The 19,967-nt window shown below is 43.8% G+C and overlaps 1 protein-coding gene across 8 annotated transcripts in view; it reads right to left on the bottom strand.

The window, feature by feature from the left end:
* The window catches only part of LOC119651024, a 145,583-nt gene that overhangs the window by 33,133 nt on the left and 92,483 nt on the right, over positions 1–19,967 (bottom strand). For all 8 annotated transcript variants that reach the window (XM_038054329.1, XM_038054328.1, XM_038054332.1 and 5 more), the window contains exons 3-5: positions 19,192–19,545; positions 18,889–19,115; positions 2,072–2,403 (exon numbers count right to left, since the gene is read on the bottom strand). In XM_038054329.1, the coding sequence (XP_037910257.1) occupies positions 2,072–2,403; positions 18,889–19,115; positions 19,192–19,545 (913 nt within the window). The remainder of the gene's footprint in view (positions 1–2,071; positions 2,404–18,888; positions 19,116–19,191; positions 19,546–19,967) is intronic.

Genomic DNA, 19,967 nt, shown 5'->3' with positions numbered 1-19,967 from the left:
CCTGTAAGAAAATCTTTGTAAGCAAATGGTGCCTTTGGCCGAGAATGGTCCTCTGGATGTGTACATTTGTGATTCGTCTCATCTTAATGGCGGTATTGGTGTAGTGGTGAAAAGTGCAATAAAACAACTCTCCTCCCCTTGGACCTCCACATTAAATATTAAATACGTTGTAGCAAGTAACGCTGTCGGAATATGTGAGTCCGGACGACAAAAACCTACGACCATAGTAACATCCTAGATGAAGTACATCAAAAAATTTGGGCATTCCAGGTTTTCTGGGATATACACAACGTAGCCGAGTCAAATTGTTTCTCTTCAAGCGGGAGGTGATAGTGCAAGCCTGTAGATTAATGGTGCATGATCTGAGCCCTAAGTGTAATATCGCCATTCTCACTGACAGTTAAATCGCTATTAAAGCTTTTTACTCATTGGAAGCATCCTCCAGAGTGATGGGATAGTGTAAGGACGCATTAAATAGTCTGGATGACACGCTCAAAGTCGCCTCCTCTGGGTTATCGGTCACAGGAACACAGCAGCAAATGTACGGACTGACCAACTGACCAGACGGGATTCTGCTCTTGAAAGTCCCTCTTGGCTTCAGTCTGAATCCCACTAGTGACTAGCAGGAGGGGTATTTATTCGCAGTGCTTAGCAGCCACTGATTTTAAGAGGTGAAGGTTCACGACTTGCCCCAAGTCAAAAAGGATTTGGGCCGCCTATAACAAAATTCGATCGCAATAAGTTTTGGACCAGACATGTGCGAATGCGTACACGATAACAGCGAGCTGCATAGGGCATTGAACATGCCGCAGGACTCGGCATACTCTACAATTCGCATTGCGAAAACTGCGGAAAGGAGGGAGAAACGTTCATGCACTTCCTTTACGATTGCCCAGCTCTAGCTAGAACCTGGGACACTAGGTGTATCATTCTTTGAGAACCCCAGAGAGATCTCTAATGGCAGGGTGGAAGAGTTATTATCCTTCATGAGCTATAGCGCTCAGAAGCGTTTCCCCAATCACAAACACATCCTTCCTGAGTACTACAGGCTAGCTCTGAAGACTTGAGCCGGCTAAACTCTACTCGCCTCATGACATCAAATCGTCGCACCAGAGCGCTCCTCGGAACTCCCACTGATAGCGACCTATCTGCCTCTTCGACAGTTTGCGTTTCATCATATTTACTTCCGTGATTTTCGGTAGTTTTCCTTCTATGGCCCACTTCCTTTCAAATAGCAAAGGTAATGACTATATGCTACATAACTGTATACATGTATAATCTAAAAGGATTCTTTCTATACCGTAGATTAAACATTATAAGAGGAAATAGTTCAGATGGTTTCCCTACAAACCTCCAATTCCAAAAGAAACCTTCATCGAAGCCCCAATTTTTTTGCTTTACTATGAAAAGAGCAATTTATACAGCTTATCGCACATACAATTAAGGACTTTCATTAGAATTTTGCTTTACTCCATTGTCCAGGTGAAGAACAATTCAAAAAATGCTTGTTTATTGTCCCCTACAGTGGCTTAACCCTTGAATTGATGGAATTATTCTAGAGCGTCTAAAAAGGAGTACATTATGTATTCTCCAAAAGGTTAAAAATGAGTAATCTGCCCTAAAGTTAACCTCTACTAAATAATTTTTATTTCATAATATTTGGCAAACGTAAAATCCCACATGCGAAGTGATATCTACGTAAGGTGGCTACAAAAGCTTTAGATAATGCTAATGAATATGTAGATAAGGCTCGAAATTACTTTCAATGATTTCGTGATGATGGATACACGATGAACTTTTATGGTACTAGTAACCTAGTTGATATGTGATAAAGATGTGTGATATCACTCCCTTCATTCATCAGTTTCTTTTACCTACTAAAACACTGTAAGTGACCCACAAATTCGTTAGATAACCTCCTATGTAGAAAGAGCAGTATAAAAGATAGGAAAACTCTTTCGCTGCAACAAGCCATAGATTGATGACAAGCCCCAAGACGTTCTGCATATCAATGTAATCCAGGTACAATATACAAGAACTAAACCAATCATTGTAAAAGTTTCCAACAAACCTGTTTCCGGTGTCGCTGAACCATCATCGCCATTCAAGATGCTATCAAGTGCAACCAGATCCACATGGTTGTTTCGCATGGCCGTACTAAGACGACGGCAGTTCTCCAGCTCTTGTCGGATCCGCGACACTGAAACCGAGTTTTCTGGCAAATCCAGGGGCCGACTTGACTTAGGCGGTGATGAGCTTTTTGGAGATTGAAAAGATCGCCGGATCTTACTCACACGACGCCAATCTGAAGAATCATCGCCATTCACTTGCTCCCCATGATGATCCCAATGATCAGAGCTAGCAAGATCATCGTTGGATATTGATCGACCACGATGTAGGTGCCTGTGAATAGAGAAGGTGTTTAGTGCAAATTTAGATACATTGTTGGCGGAAGTAATTAGACTAGCGCTGCCAATTACAGAGTAATTACGAGAGGAAGAATGAAGCCTGAAAAAGATTGCGATTCAAGGCTTTCTTCTATGCATCGTTACGATTGACTTATTTCAAATTTGAGGAAAGAATTGCAGATCGGCATATAACCCCACACTTTTAGATATGAAATTTTATAACAATAGTGGCGCACACTTAAGAGCCTTCGAAAGTAGTCCACAGATAAAATAGATACTAGTAAGGTCTATCTTTGGCGGTGGAGGTATGAACAGGCTTGGGTATTGTGTATTGGTATATGAATCCACATATCAACACAGGAAATTACTTTAAATACGTTCCAAGGCAGTCTATTCTGAGGCCAATAGTTATTACATTTTGAAACGTAAAATAGAGAAGATCGTATTTATTTTCCTAAAGACGCTCCACTATGTTAGAATGGAGTGCGTAGATTGAAGCTCATGCGGGTCTGTCCATATCTCCCATTAGAGCGGCCATTTCAGATCAGTTCCTCATCTGTCTAGCATAAATCTCTATCCATCGTCAGTCAACTCCGCCACAGCAGACTGACAAATTTCATTAAAAAATTTAAATAATTTTCGTCAGTCTGGTTCATGAGTCATTACGTTCACACCATCAGCCTAACTGATGTCAGAATTATCGTCTAAGGTCACTCTTAGAAAGTGTAATTTTCAGTTGACGGTTTTCCACTCGGAGGGTATGGCCGAAATGGGTGAGAAAACAATCTGACGAGGTGCACCCAAATAAATGTTTTGGTATTGTAACTAGTAAAATACTTGTTCTTCACTCTGCGTTTGCGAGGCAAGTATAGAAATATAAGCCTCATAAACGTTCACGCCCCTACAGAGGAGACTGCAGAGTCGGAGAAGGATACCTCTACGAGGCAGTTGAGCGGACCCTCGAAGCCTATCAGAAGTATGATAGCAAAGTCATACTTGGAGATTTCAACAGTCAAGTAGGGAGGGAGCTTGTATTCAGGCAATACGTTGGCTCCCATAGCTTACATAGAGATACCAATTATAACGGACTGCGGACTATTCAGTTAGCAGTATCGCACGAAATGGTTGTTGGAAGTGCCTGGTTTGCGCGGCAAGCGGTCTACACACATACGTGGGCCTCTCCAGACGGGACCACTTTCAACCAAATTGACCACGTACTGATTGAACGCCGCCACCTCTCAGCATTGATGAATGTCAGAACGTATATTGGGGCCAATATACTCGGATCACTATCTCGTTGGAATGGTGCTCCGAGCTCGAATTACGACACCACCTACAATCCTCTCTGACAATTAGGTGGGAGTGAGCACTGAAACCAACCACAATGCAGCCCTGCACGACACCTATAGGAGGGAAATGGATTCCGCAATTACCGCAGTCAACAGAGTTCCTGGAGATGAAGCATCAACAAATGATCTTCACAATCACCTGAAAAACGTTATCATTGATACGGTCAGAAAGATACTTGGCCCCAGCCGCAAAAAAAGTCGGAACGGCTGGTTTGACGACGAATGTAAGCTAGCAACGGAACGAGTAATGTTGCATTCCTAAAGAACGCGGGTACGCGTGGAGATTTATAACGAACTCCGACGACCGGAGAAGCGACTTCAGAGACGAAAAGAGGAAGTCTGGGAGCAACCGCACTAGGTGCGGAAGTTTTACCAACAGCAGGATGGAGAATTATATACTTTGATACTCATCCTGCCGAGCTCCCCCTCGGACACCACCTTGTCGTGGTGGGGGAGCCTGTAGTAGTTTACTACTACACTAAGGGTGTCCAAAAATATGAATATGGAAACGATGGATTTAAACTTTCCAAGTGGTAAGAAGTCACAGACTTCGAATCCACCCGCGACCATGAGCAATCATGTCGCGGCCGAGGCGCGGATTTTGCAGGCCTCACCACATTCATATTCGCCTACAGATCAATCTGTAGAAGGCATGCTTTCCGACTCAGTGGAAAGTTTGCACTTGGTGCCTACGGCGAAGTTAGCCAGAAAGGAAAGTACGGAAACTTTCAAATTGGGAGAAACTGGAAATCCGACTACGGCTGAATTCTGCCTGTCAGAACCTTCTCCTTCATCCTTACCAGGAAGAGCGGAAGAACGGGAAGCTGGTGACGTGGACGCTACTGGTTTAACGCCGGTGTGTGGAAATGGATCCAAGCGGTCCGGACACCGTGAACCTGGAAAGGCCCGAAGCCGACGGCAGAAGAGAGCACTGCGAAGGAAGATGAAGCACCTTGGGAATGAGGACATGGACGTGGCTGTACCACTAGGCGCGGTAACGTCCAGAGAAATCGGACACAAGGAAGCGGAATCTCCGGCGGAAGGTGGGGATAAACTGGAAACCCCGGTAAGATCCACACTGGACGCACCAGACTCTTCTGTCAGCGACAATAGTCTAAGTTTATGTCGAAAAACATAAAGATTGGTCAAATCAACCTGCAGCATGCCAAAGCTCCCTCCTACCTGTTGGCAGCGAGAATGACAAAGCTGCAGGATTTCCCCTATATCTTTCTGGTGCAAGAACCGTGGGTTCGATTTAACAGAATCTGTGGCATTGGATCAGTAAAGGGGGCTAGGATCTTCTACGACGAAAGATCCATAAGACCGAGAGCTTGCGTCCTGATGTCAAGACGGTTAGAGGCAACTATGCTGAGACAATATTGTTCCCAGGACTTAGCTACGGTCATCATACAATACCAAATAAATGGCGAGAGAAAAAACATCATAGTTGCCTCCGCTTATTTACCCTATGATTCTTTGTATCCTCCACCGACGCAAGAACTTAGGGATCTGGTGGCGTATGCAGAATCAAGTAGTCTCGAACTCTTAATAGGTTGCGATGCGAATGCTCAACATATTTGTTGGGGCAGTAGCAAATGCAATCCAAGAGGAGAGAAGCTATTTGATTTCATCACTTCAGCTGGTCTTATGATTGCAAACGTAGGGTGCGCCCCTACGTTCGTGGGACCGAGAAGAAGCGAAGTAATTGACCTAACAATCTGTACCCCAAAATTGTTAGAGTTGATTACACACTGGCGAGTGCTAGACGAGGTCTCACTGTCAGATCACCGATATCTAGAATTCAATCTGACTATTGCGGGCGAACAGTCTGCAGTACAAAGGCGGAACCCTAGGAAAACGGATTGGGCAAAGTTCAATGAACTTCTTGGCAATAAAGTACAGTTCCCTAGGCGACTAAGGACTCCTTTGGTGCTGGAAGATGAATTGAAAGCTCTAAACGGCACACTTTTAGAGTGCTATGAAGAGGCTTGTCCTATTTCCCGAGGCCAAAGCGGTAAAACGGTTCCTTGGTGGAACCGAGAACTGCAAAAACTCAGGAAATCAACCAGGCGACTTCTAAATCGTGCTTGCAAAAGTAACAAGGACGAAGACTGGTTAAATTTCAGGAACTCACAACGTGAATATAAGAGGCTCGTGAGGTGCTCGAAACGAGACTCCTTTAGAGCGTACTGTGAGGAACTGGAAGGCGAAAGGGAGACTTCAAGGCTGTGCAGAGTCCTCAAAAGGGATGAGTCGGCCAAGTTGGATTCTCTTAGAAAACCCGACGGTACTTTCACGAGCTCCAGACTGGACTCAGTACAGACCCTCCTGGAAGTACACCACCCGGGAGAACGGGTGAGAGAAGTGGTAGGGGGAGAGTTGACGGTTCTTGCAACCCCTTCAACACGCAAGTGTTGCAAGGGGAACTGGAACACTGCGAAAGCGGTTGTTACCCATGAAAAGGTGAGAGCTGCTATACTGTCCTTTGAACATTTCAAAGCACCTGGCATGGATGGCATCTATCCGGCAATGCTAAAGGAGGGTATGGAGCATTTAGAGCGACCTCTAAGAAATATTTTCCGAGGATGTCTTGCTCTGGGCTACGTGCCTTCTTCTTGGCAACAGGTTAAGGTAGTTTTCGTACCGAAACCTGGGAAAGATGACTATTCTAATCCAAAGAACTTCAGACAGATCAGCCTGACTTCATTCTTGCTTACCAACGTGGAAAGTCCTGTGAGTCTGCTCTTCATTCTTTGGTCACAAAGATAGAGGATGCAACTTTGAATGGTGAGTACGCGATGGGGGTGTTCGTGGACATTGAAGGGGCTTTTGACTGTGCGCCTTTTCAAAAACTTTGTGATGCCGCCAGAGCGCATGGTGTTGATGATGCTTTAATTAAGTGGATCCATGCTATGCTAACGCAAAGGTTGTTGTGCGCTGAGGTAGGGGTCGATCACTACCTGACTACGGAAGCGACGAAGGGCTGCCCCCAAGGAGGTGTGCTTTCGCCACTTCTGTGGAGTATGCTGATCGACTCACTGCTTTGCGAACTGCAAAATTTGCCAATACACGCTCAAGCTTATGCTGATGACGTGGCTGTACTTGCTGCTGATCGGGATCTTGGAACGGTGTGTAGGAATATACAGCGTGCCGTTGATTTGATAGACAGCTGGTGCCTTAGACATGGTTTGTCAGTTAATCCAAATAAAACCACAATGGTTTTATTCACACGAAGGAGAAAACTGGATGGACTTTGTCTCCCTGAGATAAGGGGTACTACCCTTCAACTCTCCGAAGAAGTGAAATATCTGGGGGTCACTCTAGATAAAAAACTTCTTTGGAACAAACATGTAGAGGTAAAGATGAAACGAGCTCTTACAGCTTATGGGCTGTGCAGACGGACCTTTGCCTCGACATGGGGACTCAGGCCTCATGTGGTAATGTGGATATACGTTGCCATCATTAGGCCGATGTTCGTATATGCATCCGTAGTGTGGTGGGTTAAGGTGAGACAAAAAGGTTTTCACCGTAAACTAGACGCACTGCAAAGAACTGTTTGTCTGGGTATCACTGGTGCCATGAGCACGACATCCGGCGCAGCTCTGAATGCATTACTCAATTTGCAGCCCCTGGATATATTTATTCAAAGCGCTGCAATGAGAGCAGCTCATAGGCTAATTCGATTAGATCTATGGGAAAACAACGGATATGGGGGGCACAGAGCATTGGAAGAGCTACTGAGAGGACTGAATCCAGTTCTTACAATGCCTTCCGATTCTCGTGTCCCCATACATCTGTTTGGTAGAAGATATGAAGTTACCCTGAAGCGTAGAGAGGACTGGGGAAACCCAGAGGAATGCGTGGCGGGATATACGGAAGTCTTCTACACCGATGGCTCAAAAACAGAAGAGGGTTCTGGAGCCGGAGTCTACCTCTCGAATAAAAACGAGAAGTGGGCTTTTCCTTTGGGACAATATGCAACGGTTTTTCAAGCCGAAGTTTATGCGATCCTAAGGGTGGCAAACTGGGTGATTGACGAGGGGTTGAAGGGCAGGCGCATCGCAATCTGCAGTGACAGTCAAGCTGCACTGAGGGCATTGAGCAGTCCTTTGATCACCTCGAAAATCGTTCAGGAATGCAGAAACCGTTTGAACTCTATGTCTAGATTCAATACGGTGGAACTACTCTGGGTACCTGGTCACTGTGGCATAGAGGGAAATGAAATCTCGGACGCTTTAGCGAAAGAGGGGTCAATCTCCCCTATGCCGGGACCGGAGCCAGCAATTGGGGTATCAGCAGCATTGGCTAAATCTGTTTTCAAAAACTGGGAACAAGTTTCCCATAACGACAGGTGGCAGAGCTTAAATGCTGCTCGACACACCAAACTTTTCCTGCCAGAACCCAACATACGTACCGCAAAGTTTATCCTGTCGAAAAGCAGGAGGACTTGCAGGTGTATTGTGGGCATTCTGACAGGCCATAATTCACTAGCTGGGCATATGTTCAGAATAGGAATTACCGAAGATGATACGTGTCCCTCCTGTAATGAGGAAGCGGAATCCACGGAGCATTTCCTATGCCCCGCCTATGGACGCATCAGGCATCAGATCTTTGGTGCCGATGTCCTCCAATTGCGACGGGTTGCATCACATCCACTAACGGAAATCCTGCGATACGTTAACGAATCCGGAATATTCCGTTAGACGGGGGAGGCGAGTACAATGGGCCAACGCGGCCTGAGTGCTCAGAAGCTGTAGCTTCTCCCCCACCATACACACACACACACACACACACATCCTGCCGAGGCAAAGAGGGAAATCTGATTTCCGACAGAATGGGCATATTGGAGCGATGGGTTGAGTACTTTGTTGAACTACTGAACAACTATCATAGAACATCGGCAAGTTGGAGGTTCCGCCAACTGAAGACGGAGTTACAGCCGAATTTGTTAAATACCAACCAATTACACAAAGCGGTTTAACAAAACAATGCCTGGCGACTGGCAAAGAGACGATATTTGTCTCATACATAAAAAGGGAGATATCACACAGTGCAGAAATTATATAGGTATCACGTTGCTGAGTACCATCTATAAGATATTCTCCGCTATTTTGCTAGGTTAGATAACCCCATACGCCCAAAACATCATTGGCCCGTACCAAAGAGGCTTCACTCCAGCAAATCAACAATGGATCAGATTTTCTCGCTGAGGTAAGCGATGGTAAAACTGTTGGAATATGGACATCAGTTGCACCATCTTTTCATCGACTTTAAAGCCTATTTCAACTTACAAAAACTGTTCCGCTCGAAACGTCACACATTAGGGTCAAAGCTCTTACTGTACAAGACAATGATCTTACCAGTCCACATGTATTCCTTGGATACTTGGCCGCGTTCGGGAGAAGAATCCTCCGAAAAATGTGCCTACATGAGGATGGACGATTCCGTAGCCTACATAACGACGAAATCTATGAGCGATACCACGACCATTGTGGTTGTGGATAAAATTCGGCTCAACAGGTAGCGGTGTACGGTTCACTTAATCCGTATGGATGAGGATGATCCAGCCCGGAAAGTATATAAGGGCAATATCTATGGTAGAAAAAGAAGACGAGGCAGACTCTGCCTGAGATGGAATGACGGCGTAGACCTGGACGCCAGGCAGCTTTTAGGGATATCGAATTGGTGGACTTCCGTGGAAAACCGGGATGTCTGGTGTTCCTTATTAAGGCAGGCCTAGACCGGATACCGGTTGTTTGCATCGTTGCTTATGACGCTGATGAATTAGTTTACTTATATAGGATATTTTAACAAGGTTCAAAATATTGTATAATTCGAAGATGTAATCTAATTTTAGAGCAAAAATCCATCCTAACGCGTTGGTCTAGTTTTTGCTTATCTATGAAGATTATCACGTTTAAAGCTCATTTTCGGTCGGCAGCCAAAGGGTAATACAACTTGAAAGTCGAAAACATGAACATACGATGAAGCATAAAATCGGGAAAACACTTGCTGAATCAACACCAAGCTCTACTGTCAAACCCTCTCTTCACTTCCACGTGGTTTTCTTAATTACGAAAGTGCACCTAAAACGGGACAAATGCAGGCTGGAATATGGGTAGTGCATAGAGAACTTACAAAGCTACAAAAAGATAGTGAATGGAGCTTACAATGAGGGAATTGGTGATAAAAACCAACAAACCATTTGCACATTATCTCATAAAATATACTCTCTCTGTACAGAACAAGAACTAGCAAGTACCTAGCCAATATTCGGCCATACAAGAGATACTTTGGACTCGCACCGGCTTCGTCGAGAAGAGCTTGTAATTGCCCATATATTTTACTGGCCATACAGTAAACCAAATACTCGGAGTACTTTTCTCAGTCAGCCGAAAAATTATACCAGGGACTACCGCGCTTGCAAAACAAATTTTCAATATAAGCCTCATTATAGACAATACCCCTACAGAGGTGACTGCATAGTCGGAGAAGGATACCTTCTATCACGAAGTGGAACGAACTCCTTTAAACCGGCCCCGGGTATCATATCGAAATCAGACATGGGGACTTTAAAAGTCAAGCAGGGAGAGCAGAGCAGAGAGTTATGCGTCCCATAACTTGAATAAAACTGTCAATAACAACTGACGGATTACCACTGCGACACGAAATGATTGTTGGAAGTGAATGTTTTGCGCGGAAACGTGGATCTCTTCAGATGGGACCACTTTCAACCAAATTGATATATAATTGATTGATTATTATCGAATGCCGTCACCTTCCAGCTTTGATGAATGTCAGAATATATAGTGGGGCCAATATAGACTCGCATGCCTAACATTGTTGGCATGGTGGCCCGGCCTGGAATAACAACACAACCTCGGATCCCCTCTGGCAGTCAAGTCAGAGCGAACATCGAGGCCATCCATACGAAAGTCCTTCGTAATACCTATAAAGGAGAAATAGATACTGCAATAGCTATAGCTAGGAGAGGTCCTGGAGCTGAAGCATAGACAAACGATTTTGGAACGGCCACAAACATATTTGGTCTTAATCGCAAAAAATACAGCAATCTCAAAAAAACGCGCCTACGCGACGTGACCTTTGTCGAATGAAGAAGCGACTTCACAGACAGAAAAAGGAAACCTGGGAAAATCAACAGATCTGTGAACTTGAGTAGTACTGGGTGCAACCGCAGCAGGCATAGAAGTTTCATATATTGTACAAGTCAACAGGATGAAGCCATAAACATCTCGGTTCCCATCCTGCCGAGGGAAATTTGAGTTCTGACCGTAATAGCCGCGTTCAAGAGAAGAATCCCCAGATAAATTGTTGGCCCGCTATAGGAGGGGGTAGCTTATATAACGAAGAAATTTGAGGCGAAACCACAGCAGTCTGGTTGTAAGTAAAATGCGATTCAATAGCTTGCGGTTGAGGGACACTTAACCCGTATGGGTAAGGATGGAGTATCCAACCAGGAAAGTCTATAAGGACAATGAAACTCTATGGCAGAATGAAGACGTGGCAGAACCGACCTCAGATAAAGTAATAGCGTCGAATGGTAACGAATTGGGGAGCCTCGCCATAAAATCATATCGATTGCCAATGTACGCAAACAAAGTAAAGCTATTTAGGTTGGCGATCTTCCAGCGGGGCTGTTTCTTGCAATTTTTGCGATATTTGCAGGGCAGTTTTTTTCACCTCTCCGAAAATTCCAGGAATTGGAGGTTTTCCACATGAAATAAAAGGAGGAGGATGATCGTTAAGACTCCAGGGAAAAGCCCCCATCTTGAGTGCCATAACGTGCTTCTCGCAGTCGCAAAAATAGCAATAGCATATTTGAGCAATGGGGTAAGTATTTTAATTCACTGCTCAACATCCAGAATAAAGGCAACTTTGAGATCCATCAATTGAAGACAACGAACAAATGCTGCGATCGCCAAACATGGATGAAACAGTCCGTGTAATTCATCGGAGCCGATAGAATAGAAGCTGAACTGGTTAATTATGGATGCATTCAGCAATTGATACTCATTGTGGCAAGAGGTGGGAAAACTGTTGGAATAAGGCCATCAGTCACATAATCTTTTCATCGACTTTAAGGCTGTTTATAACAGCATAGCCAGCGTAAAATTGTACACCATCATGTGTGATCCGCGATGCTGATGTAAATGCGAGAGACACCATGCTCTTCAAGTCCATTTACCTAATGGCCTCTGCTGACTATATCGACATTATGAGAAGAACATCTCAAGATGTACAATCTATCTTCAGCCAGATCGATCAGCTGACGCGAGGTCTTGCCCTGTAAATTAGTGACGGCCGGACGAAATACATGGTGACGGCGCTGATCAACTAAGAACAATAAAGGGAGGGTAAAAAATCATACAGATAATGGATATGACAGTAAAATCCCCACAAGCTTGCTGGCAACACAACACAACAGCTTACAAAAACTGCTTTGCTCGAAAAGTCTCACAGTATTCCTCGGAAACTTGGGTTCTTAAGAAGAAACTTGCGAACTTGCCGCGTTCGAGAGAAGAATTCCCAAATAAATTTTTGGCCCGCAATAGGAGGTTGGGCGATGCTGCCGCTTATACAGGGTGCGGCAGCATAACTTCCTTTTTTCAAAACTCAATAAAAACTATTGTATGCATCGGAAAATATTTATTTATTTTCGATAATGTAGGTACATGTCTAAAGTTTTTATTTACATTGTTTTGAAGATCAAATCTGTTAGGTGACGTCCCCCATTCTCCATACATTGCGTAAACCGATTTCTGGCGTTTGTCATTACTCTTGTTAGCATAGCAGGTGTTATGTTGGCAATTTCTTCTTGGATGATAGTCTTCAAATCTTGTATGATTCTTGGACGGTTCACATAAACACGGGATTTCAAAAAACCCCATAGAAAAAAATCACAAGGGGGCAGATCGGGAGAGCGTGCCGGCCATTCCAAATCGCCTCTAATTGAGATAAGGCGCTCTGGAAAGTGTTCCCTCAAAACAGCCATCGATGCTCTTGAAGTGTGTGCTGTTGCACCGTCTTGTTGGAACCAAGGGTCCCCCAAATTTTCTAGCCGTGGGAAAAAAAAAATTCTGTAGCATGTTTACATACCGGTCCGAATTCACTGTCACTGTAGCCTCATCTTCCTCAAAAAACCAGGGACCAATAATTCCAGTTGAGGAAATTGCACACCACACTGTGACTTTGGGTGAATGACCCACACAAATGAAAATGGGCTTCATCGCTAAAAAAAACAATAGAACCCTCGGGAGCGACATCAAGAAGAAGCTCACATGCGTTCATCCGAGAATTGAAGTCACGTTCTGAAAGTTCCTGCACTATCGCCATCTTATAGGGATGAAAATGAAGATCATCACGAAGAATTCTTCTCACAAAACGATCGGATAGTCCAAGGGCAGATGCGTGTTTGCGCGCAGCACGCCGTGGCGATCGCAACATTGACTCTCTCACTGCTTCAATGTTCTCAGGTGATCTAACGGGCCGAGGGACTCCAGTTCTTCCTTTTGTCGCACTTGCAGTTTGTCTGAATGTAGTGACCCATGGCAACGGCAAAGGCACGCTCTTCACTATTCCAACGCATGATGGCGACTGAACCGTGTCGGGACAAAGCTTTACAGTATCCCCTCTTGAACGAGACCACTAGCGCTCCGCTATGACATCAACTAACTGAGTGGCGCGCATTTTAAAAAAGGAAGTTATGCTGCCGCACCCTGTGTAACGATGAAATTTGGGAGCAATACCACAACTGTCTGGTTGGGGGTAAAATGCGATTCAATGGATTGCGGTTGAGGGGCAGTTAACCCATATGGGTGTGGATGGAGGATCCAGCCCGGAAAGTCTAGAAGGGCAATAGCTATGGCAGAAAATGAAAACGTGGCAGAACCAGCCTCAGAAGGAATAATAGCGTCGAATGGTATCGAATTGGTGAGCCTCGGCGCAAACGTAAGATGTGAAGCGTTTCTTACTAAGGCAGGCTTAGACCGGATACCATTTGTTGCTCCATTGATGATGGTGATTATTCAGCATCCATTATTGGAAGTAATAGGCTATAAAACCATATCGATTGCCAATGCACGCAAGCAAAGCAAAGCTGTTTAGGTTAGCGATCTTCCAGCAGAGCTGTTCCTTGAAGCCTCTGCAATATTTGCAAGGCAGCTCTTTTCCGGTTTCCGAAAATTACAGGAATTGGAGGTTTTTTCCAAATAAAAGGAGGAGGATTTCCGTTAAGACCCCAGGGAAAAGCGCCCATCTCGAGTGTCATAACATGCCTCCCACAGTCGCAAAAATAGCATTTAAAATAATCATAATCAACTATGATGATGACATGGACCGAGACGTGGAAATTCACCCAATGGCTCAGAATTTGGGTAAGGTTGTCAGCCTGACGAGTCATTATACTATTTCCATCTATGGTCAGTGCATTGGAGGCAGCTATCAAATCGTGGAAATTGATTGTTTTGTTTTTGCTGGCGACAACAGCAGACTTAACGTCATTCAGGTTAACAGCGCTGGATACACCTTCGCTATTTTGTAGAAAATTTGAATATGAGACACCAACACCGAGTTGAGGTTGTTTCGCTTCAATGTTCTCTCTGGGTTATTATGTGGGAACATCAAATAGAGGGTAATCGCCACCATAACTTGAGTCAATGGGAATATTTTGACCTGAGACCATATCAAATAAAGAACTTGGTTGTCAAAAAATATAGGTACGTTAAACATTGTGAGAGGCTGCCTATATCATGCAGGGGACTGCATAACAGCAGAGAAATAGTGAGAGCCAGTCTTTGGGGAAGCTAAAGCATTTTTTTCAGCAACGAGAAACAATTCAAAAAATTGTATAGTCTGGATCTGAATTCAGTTGAGCATTTTTAATGAGACCGTTGACAATTTCTCCTATCTAGGGTCGAAAATCACAACCGATAACAGTTACGATGATGAAATCCGCGCACGGTTGTTTGTCAGCCAACAGAGCCGATTTCAGCTTACAAAAACTGTTCCGCTCGAAACGTCTCACCATAGGGTCAAAGCTCTTACTTTACAAGACAATGATCTTGCCAGTCCTCATGTATTCCTCGGAAACTTGGGGTCTCAGCAAGAAGAATTGCGAACTCTTGACCGCGTTCAAGAGAAGAATTCTCCGAAGAATTGTTGGCCCCCTACATGAGGATGGACGATTCCGTAGCCTACACAATGATGAAATCTATGAGCGATACCATGACCGTCCCGTTGTGGATAAAATCCGGCTCAATAGGTTACGGTGGGCGGGTCACTTAATCCGTATGGATGAGGATGATCCCACCCGGAAAATCTATAAGGGCAATATCTATGGTAGAAAAAAAAGACGAGACAGACCCTGCCTAAGATGGAGCGATGGCGCAGGCCAGGACGCCAGGCAGCTTTTAGGGATATCGAATTGGTGGACCTCGGCGCAAAACCGGGATGTCTGGAGTTCCTTATTAAGGCAGGCCTAGACCAGATACCGGTTGTTGCGCTGTCGAGGATGATGATGATGATTTTTAAGGAGAGTGTTGTATAATATCTCCTTGGATTCTAGGATTTAAAGTTGTACCAGCAGTAACTAAGTGCATTGAGCTGACACTGTTTTTTGACTTTAGGTTTATGGTGATTATGTACAGAAGAATTCCTGCACAGATTGATGCCAAATGAAAAGAGAAGCAGTCAGGGCCGATCAGAAGTGAAAAGAGCAGGATCGCAAGGAGCAATGTTTCTAGAAAACTCTGCATACAACCATTCAGGTGCTGTCTATTTTGCTTGTCTTTTCAGTTCACTTGAAATCTTCAGGCGCTGCTGGACATTGGCATACTGCAAAGTTCATAGTTTGGATGGCATCCAAATAATCTAACTGAGCTGTTTGAAGGATGCACATGACAGTCAATCCTTATTGAAGCAGTCGAAACTAGTGTAAGGGGAATTTGGTAATCTACCATATAAACCATACTCCTGTAGACCCGTATGTCTTTTAACACTATCCGGAAACTTTGGAAGGGTTAATTTACTGAGTTGTTCGATAAGCCATAGCAGTTTTTCTCAATTTGAATTGACGAGTTATAAATAAAATGTATTGGCATATTTTATTGTGTTATTCCTTATTTGTTACTTCACATGACAGTATAAGAAAATAAAGTGTCATATCGATAAAAATGAGCATTTTTGACTCCTACTTTTTTTTTGTCTTTAAACGAAGTGCCAAAGCCATGGAAGTTACTCGGAAGGTTTCTGCCGAAAAGGCGCAATACCTGCTAGGTTCGAACATCCCCTTGAATCGCAAAGAGACTGTGTTGTGAATATGGTGGGACTGGGGTGATATAACCTACCACAAACAACTCGATCGGAAGCAAACAATGAATGCGAAGCTTTACATGCAGTAAATGCAAAGCGATTGGTTATCGTCAAACACGGTAATGTCCGTTTTCAAACCGCCAAGATGATCAAGGAAGCAATTCAAACTCTCGATTGGGATGTGCTAGGTCATCACCCGTATTTTCTCGACTTGGCGCTATTCAATTTCTATATTTTCCGCTCGATTTCTAACGCTTTGTGTTGTTTTTCTTTCAAGAATGACGGTGAACTGTCACTGAAAATTGGTTCGTTATTATATTTTCTTACAAAAATATAGTTTTATGGAACTGAAAAAACAACCACGACTTATCGGACAGCTTTATATAATAGGCTGAGTTCGGTAGTTGCGTATGAAATGGTTAATATAGTTTCCGTAAAACCATTCATGGAAAGGGTAGTACTGAGTGACGCATTTAGTTTGCCGAAACCTGATATTTCCGCGACTTTGGGGACAATTGGCATTCCGAATGATCCCACTGCAATTTTCGGGAAATACATCTTTAAGAAACGAAACTTTGATACGAAGATCATAATAAACCCAAGGAGTAGGTTGTTTTCGCGGGTGTCCCACAAGGCTCAGTATTAACACCACCATTGCGAAATATGGTTCGCAATGAATAACTTAATCTTCCGCTTCTGAAAAACTGAGGGAGTAGAACCCAGTCCATCATTGCTCTGGGTTCGAATCCCAGTGTACTGAAAGGAAGAAGTCTGTGAGTAGCTGACAATAGTGTTGAGATTTCCCTTAATGAATCATAGGACTTCCATGTCGATAGTTTTAGTAATAGTCAAAGAAATCGTATAGGGAGGTCAGTTATAAGGGGGTACTAGTAGCATTTACTTTTCCATTGATTCATGAACGGAAGGAGAAACCAGAAAATTGATTACGGATGCATCCAACACAAACTGAAAAAAGTAGAAGAAGCCAAGAAGGCATGGTTACGAGTTCCCTCAATGAACGGAGGAAAGCTTAGTTATAGCTTGGAAGATTCATCGCGTAATGACATTCCTCAGATCAGATTTTCTCTCTGCGGCAAGCGATGGAAAAACTGTTGGAATATGGAAAACAGTTGCACCATCTGTTCATCGACTTTAAAGCCGCCTATCATAGCATAGCCAGGGTAAAGCTGTACACGGCCATTAAGAGAATTCGGTATCCCGACGAAATTGATAAGACTGACTAGGCTGACCCTGACCAATGTGCGAAGCCAGATAAAAGCAGCAGGATCACTCTCACGACCATTCGACATCAACAACGGTCTACGACAAGGGGATGCCCTATTATGCGTCCTCTTTAACCTGGCCCTCGAGAAACTGATCCGTGATGCTGATGTAAATACAAAAGGTACGATCCTCTTTAAGTCCACCCAACTACTGGCCTATGCTGACGATATTGACATCATGGGAACGACCCGAGACCTACACACTGCTTTCATCCAGATCGAGCAGGCGGCGCGAGATCTTGGGCTGCACAACAATGAAGGCAAGACAAAATATATGGTGGCATATATGGTGGTTGTTGTCAACCAACAGAGCCTATTTCAGCTTACAAAGACTGTTTCGCTCGAAACGTCTCACCATAGGGTCAAAGCTCTTACTGTACAAGACTATGATCTTGCCAGTCCTCATGTATTCCTCGGAAGCTTGAGTTCTTAACAAGAAAAATTGCGAACTCTTGGCCGCGTTCGAGAGAAGAATCTTCCGAAGAATTTTTCGCCCCTACATGAGGATGGACGATTCCGTAGCCTACACAATGATGAAATCTATGAGCGATACTACGACCGTCCGGTTGTGGATAAAATCCGGCTCAATCGGTTGCTCTGGGCGGGTACCTTAATCCGTATGGATGAGGATGATCCGGCCGGAAAGTCTATAAGGGCAATATTTATGGTAGAAAAAGAAGACGAGGCAGACCCTGCCTAAGATGGAGCGATGGCGTAGGTCAGGACGCCAGACAGCTTTGAGGGAATTGGTGGACCTCGGCGCAAAACCGGGATGCCTGGAGTTCCTTATTAAGGCAGGCCTAGACCGGATACCGGTTGTTGCGCCGTTGATGATGAATGACACTCCTCAGGTTATTTGCTCGAAAAAAGGTTAGTAGGGTTTTGGGGGTAGAAATTCCACCCAATAGCATATTTGAGGCAGTGTATTTTAATGACTTTCATCCAGAACAGTAAGAGTACCGACCTTTGATTACTGTCACAGTCAGGGAAAGATCTTTGGAGTATCCACAAATTCATCTTGTTTAAAGTGTGATAATCGAAAAATTCGCATCAAGGTCTGTGCGATAGGCATGAACTACGATTTATGGTAAAAGAAGCACTATTCTTGATTTGCAATTATTCGATCGATCACCGTAGAATACACAATATCTACTCCGCTGATTACTGAACTGAATAATTTACGAATAAATTGAAAATGTCTACATTTTGGGTGTGATGCACCATTCATCATGCAGTGATGCATCATGTAATTTTCAAAATGCATTTACATCTCGATGAATAGATTAAAACCGTTCCTTTCGTACTCGGGGTGCATATTAAGCTGATTCGAGCCTATTCCCGTCAATACAGATCCAAATATGTATGCTCCATGTATCACAAATTAACTCACGATTGAAATATCTACACTTATCAACACATATGTTTTGTATTGATTTGAAATCACATCGGGCGAATAGGAACATTCGAATATATCAAACATTCTTATGCAAATAGTGTCAATATTATAATTAAACTTACTGCAAACGATCTTTATCCAAAGTATCTTTTTCGCTGTGCCTCAGGTCTAAGTCATGAGGCTTGTGACTATGAGCTTCGTACGAGCTTCCGCCCACACGATCCGTAGACCTTACTGTTGTGGGTTGTGTTACGTCGTGGTGATGACGCTGTGATACCGACGAACCAAACATAGTTGGCGAGCGTGGGCTACTCCTTGAAGAACTACTGCTCGATGCAACACTGTTTTTCTAGACGATAAAGGAACAGAAAGATACTTGTAATTAGGATTACTTTATTAAGGAAATAATATGCATTTGAACTTACCATTAGGGAACTGAGTTTCAGGCTGGGTTCCGTGATGAACTGATGATTGCTTCCATTACTGTTATGACTAACGTGATGAGATTCGTGGTTGCCGTTTGTCATAGCGTGGTTGCCGCCATTTGTGATCATATGTAATGGAATACTAAATCGTTGACCGGCTAAAGATTGTGTAGTTTTAGTTCCACCGCTTAATGAAGATGACGACCAACGCGACGAACTCATCTGAACTGTTTGCGTCTGTGCTCGCACAACCTGCAGCGATCCCGAGGATGTGCGAGCTTGCAACACTTCCAACTGTTTACGCTGCGTATGTTGTATACCATTTGGTTGAGATACGTTCTGAGAATCGACTACCTGTGAAAGGTGGGGAATTTATACACATGAGTACTGAGATCTAAGTACGCTCGGTCAATAGAAACAGCGAGTTGAACGTTATTGGAGAAAAATCGAGTTGCACGTAGAATTTAGCGAATGTGAGAAGATACCGTTGATAAACGAGTTCATTCCTAACTCGCATAGAAAGTGATTGGAAGATACATAGCAGACGATTGCAGTTCTTGGAAAAAGATGCTTAGATGAAAGTATACAGTAAAAGGTGCCAGCTATAGCTAACTGAGCAAATATCGAAACAACTTGGCTATGCTCAGTTAAATGATCACTCACTTTACGTAAGTTTAGTAGTTTACGTTTTGTGTTTGGCTCATTCTCAATTCATACACGAATAGCAGTTAATCTTTAATCTTTTCAAACGCTAAAATAACATTGCACTCAATACA

This window comes from Hermetia illucens, chromosome 3 (assembly GCF_905115235.1).
Source record: "Hermetia illucens chromosome 3, iHerIll2.2.curated.20191125, whole genome shotgun sequence".
NCBI lineage: Eukaryota > Metazoa > Arthropoda > Insecta > Diptera > Stratiomyidae > Hermetia > Hermetia illucens.
The sequence above is the reverse complement of the archived record's forward strand: the minus strand, read 5'-3'. Positions and strand labels throughout refer to the sequence as shown.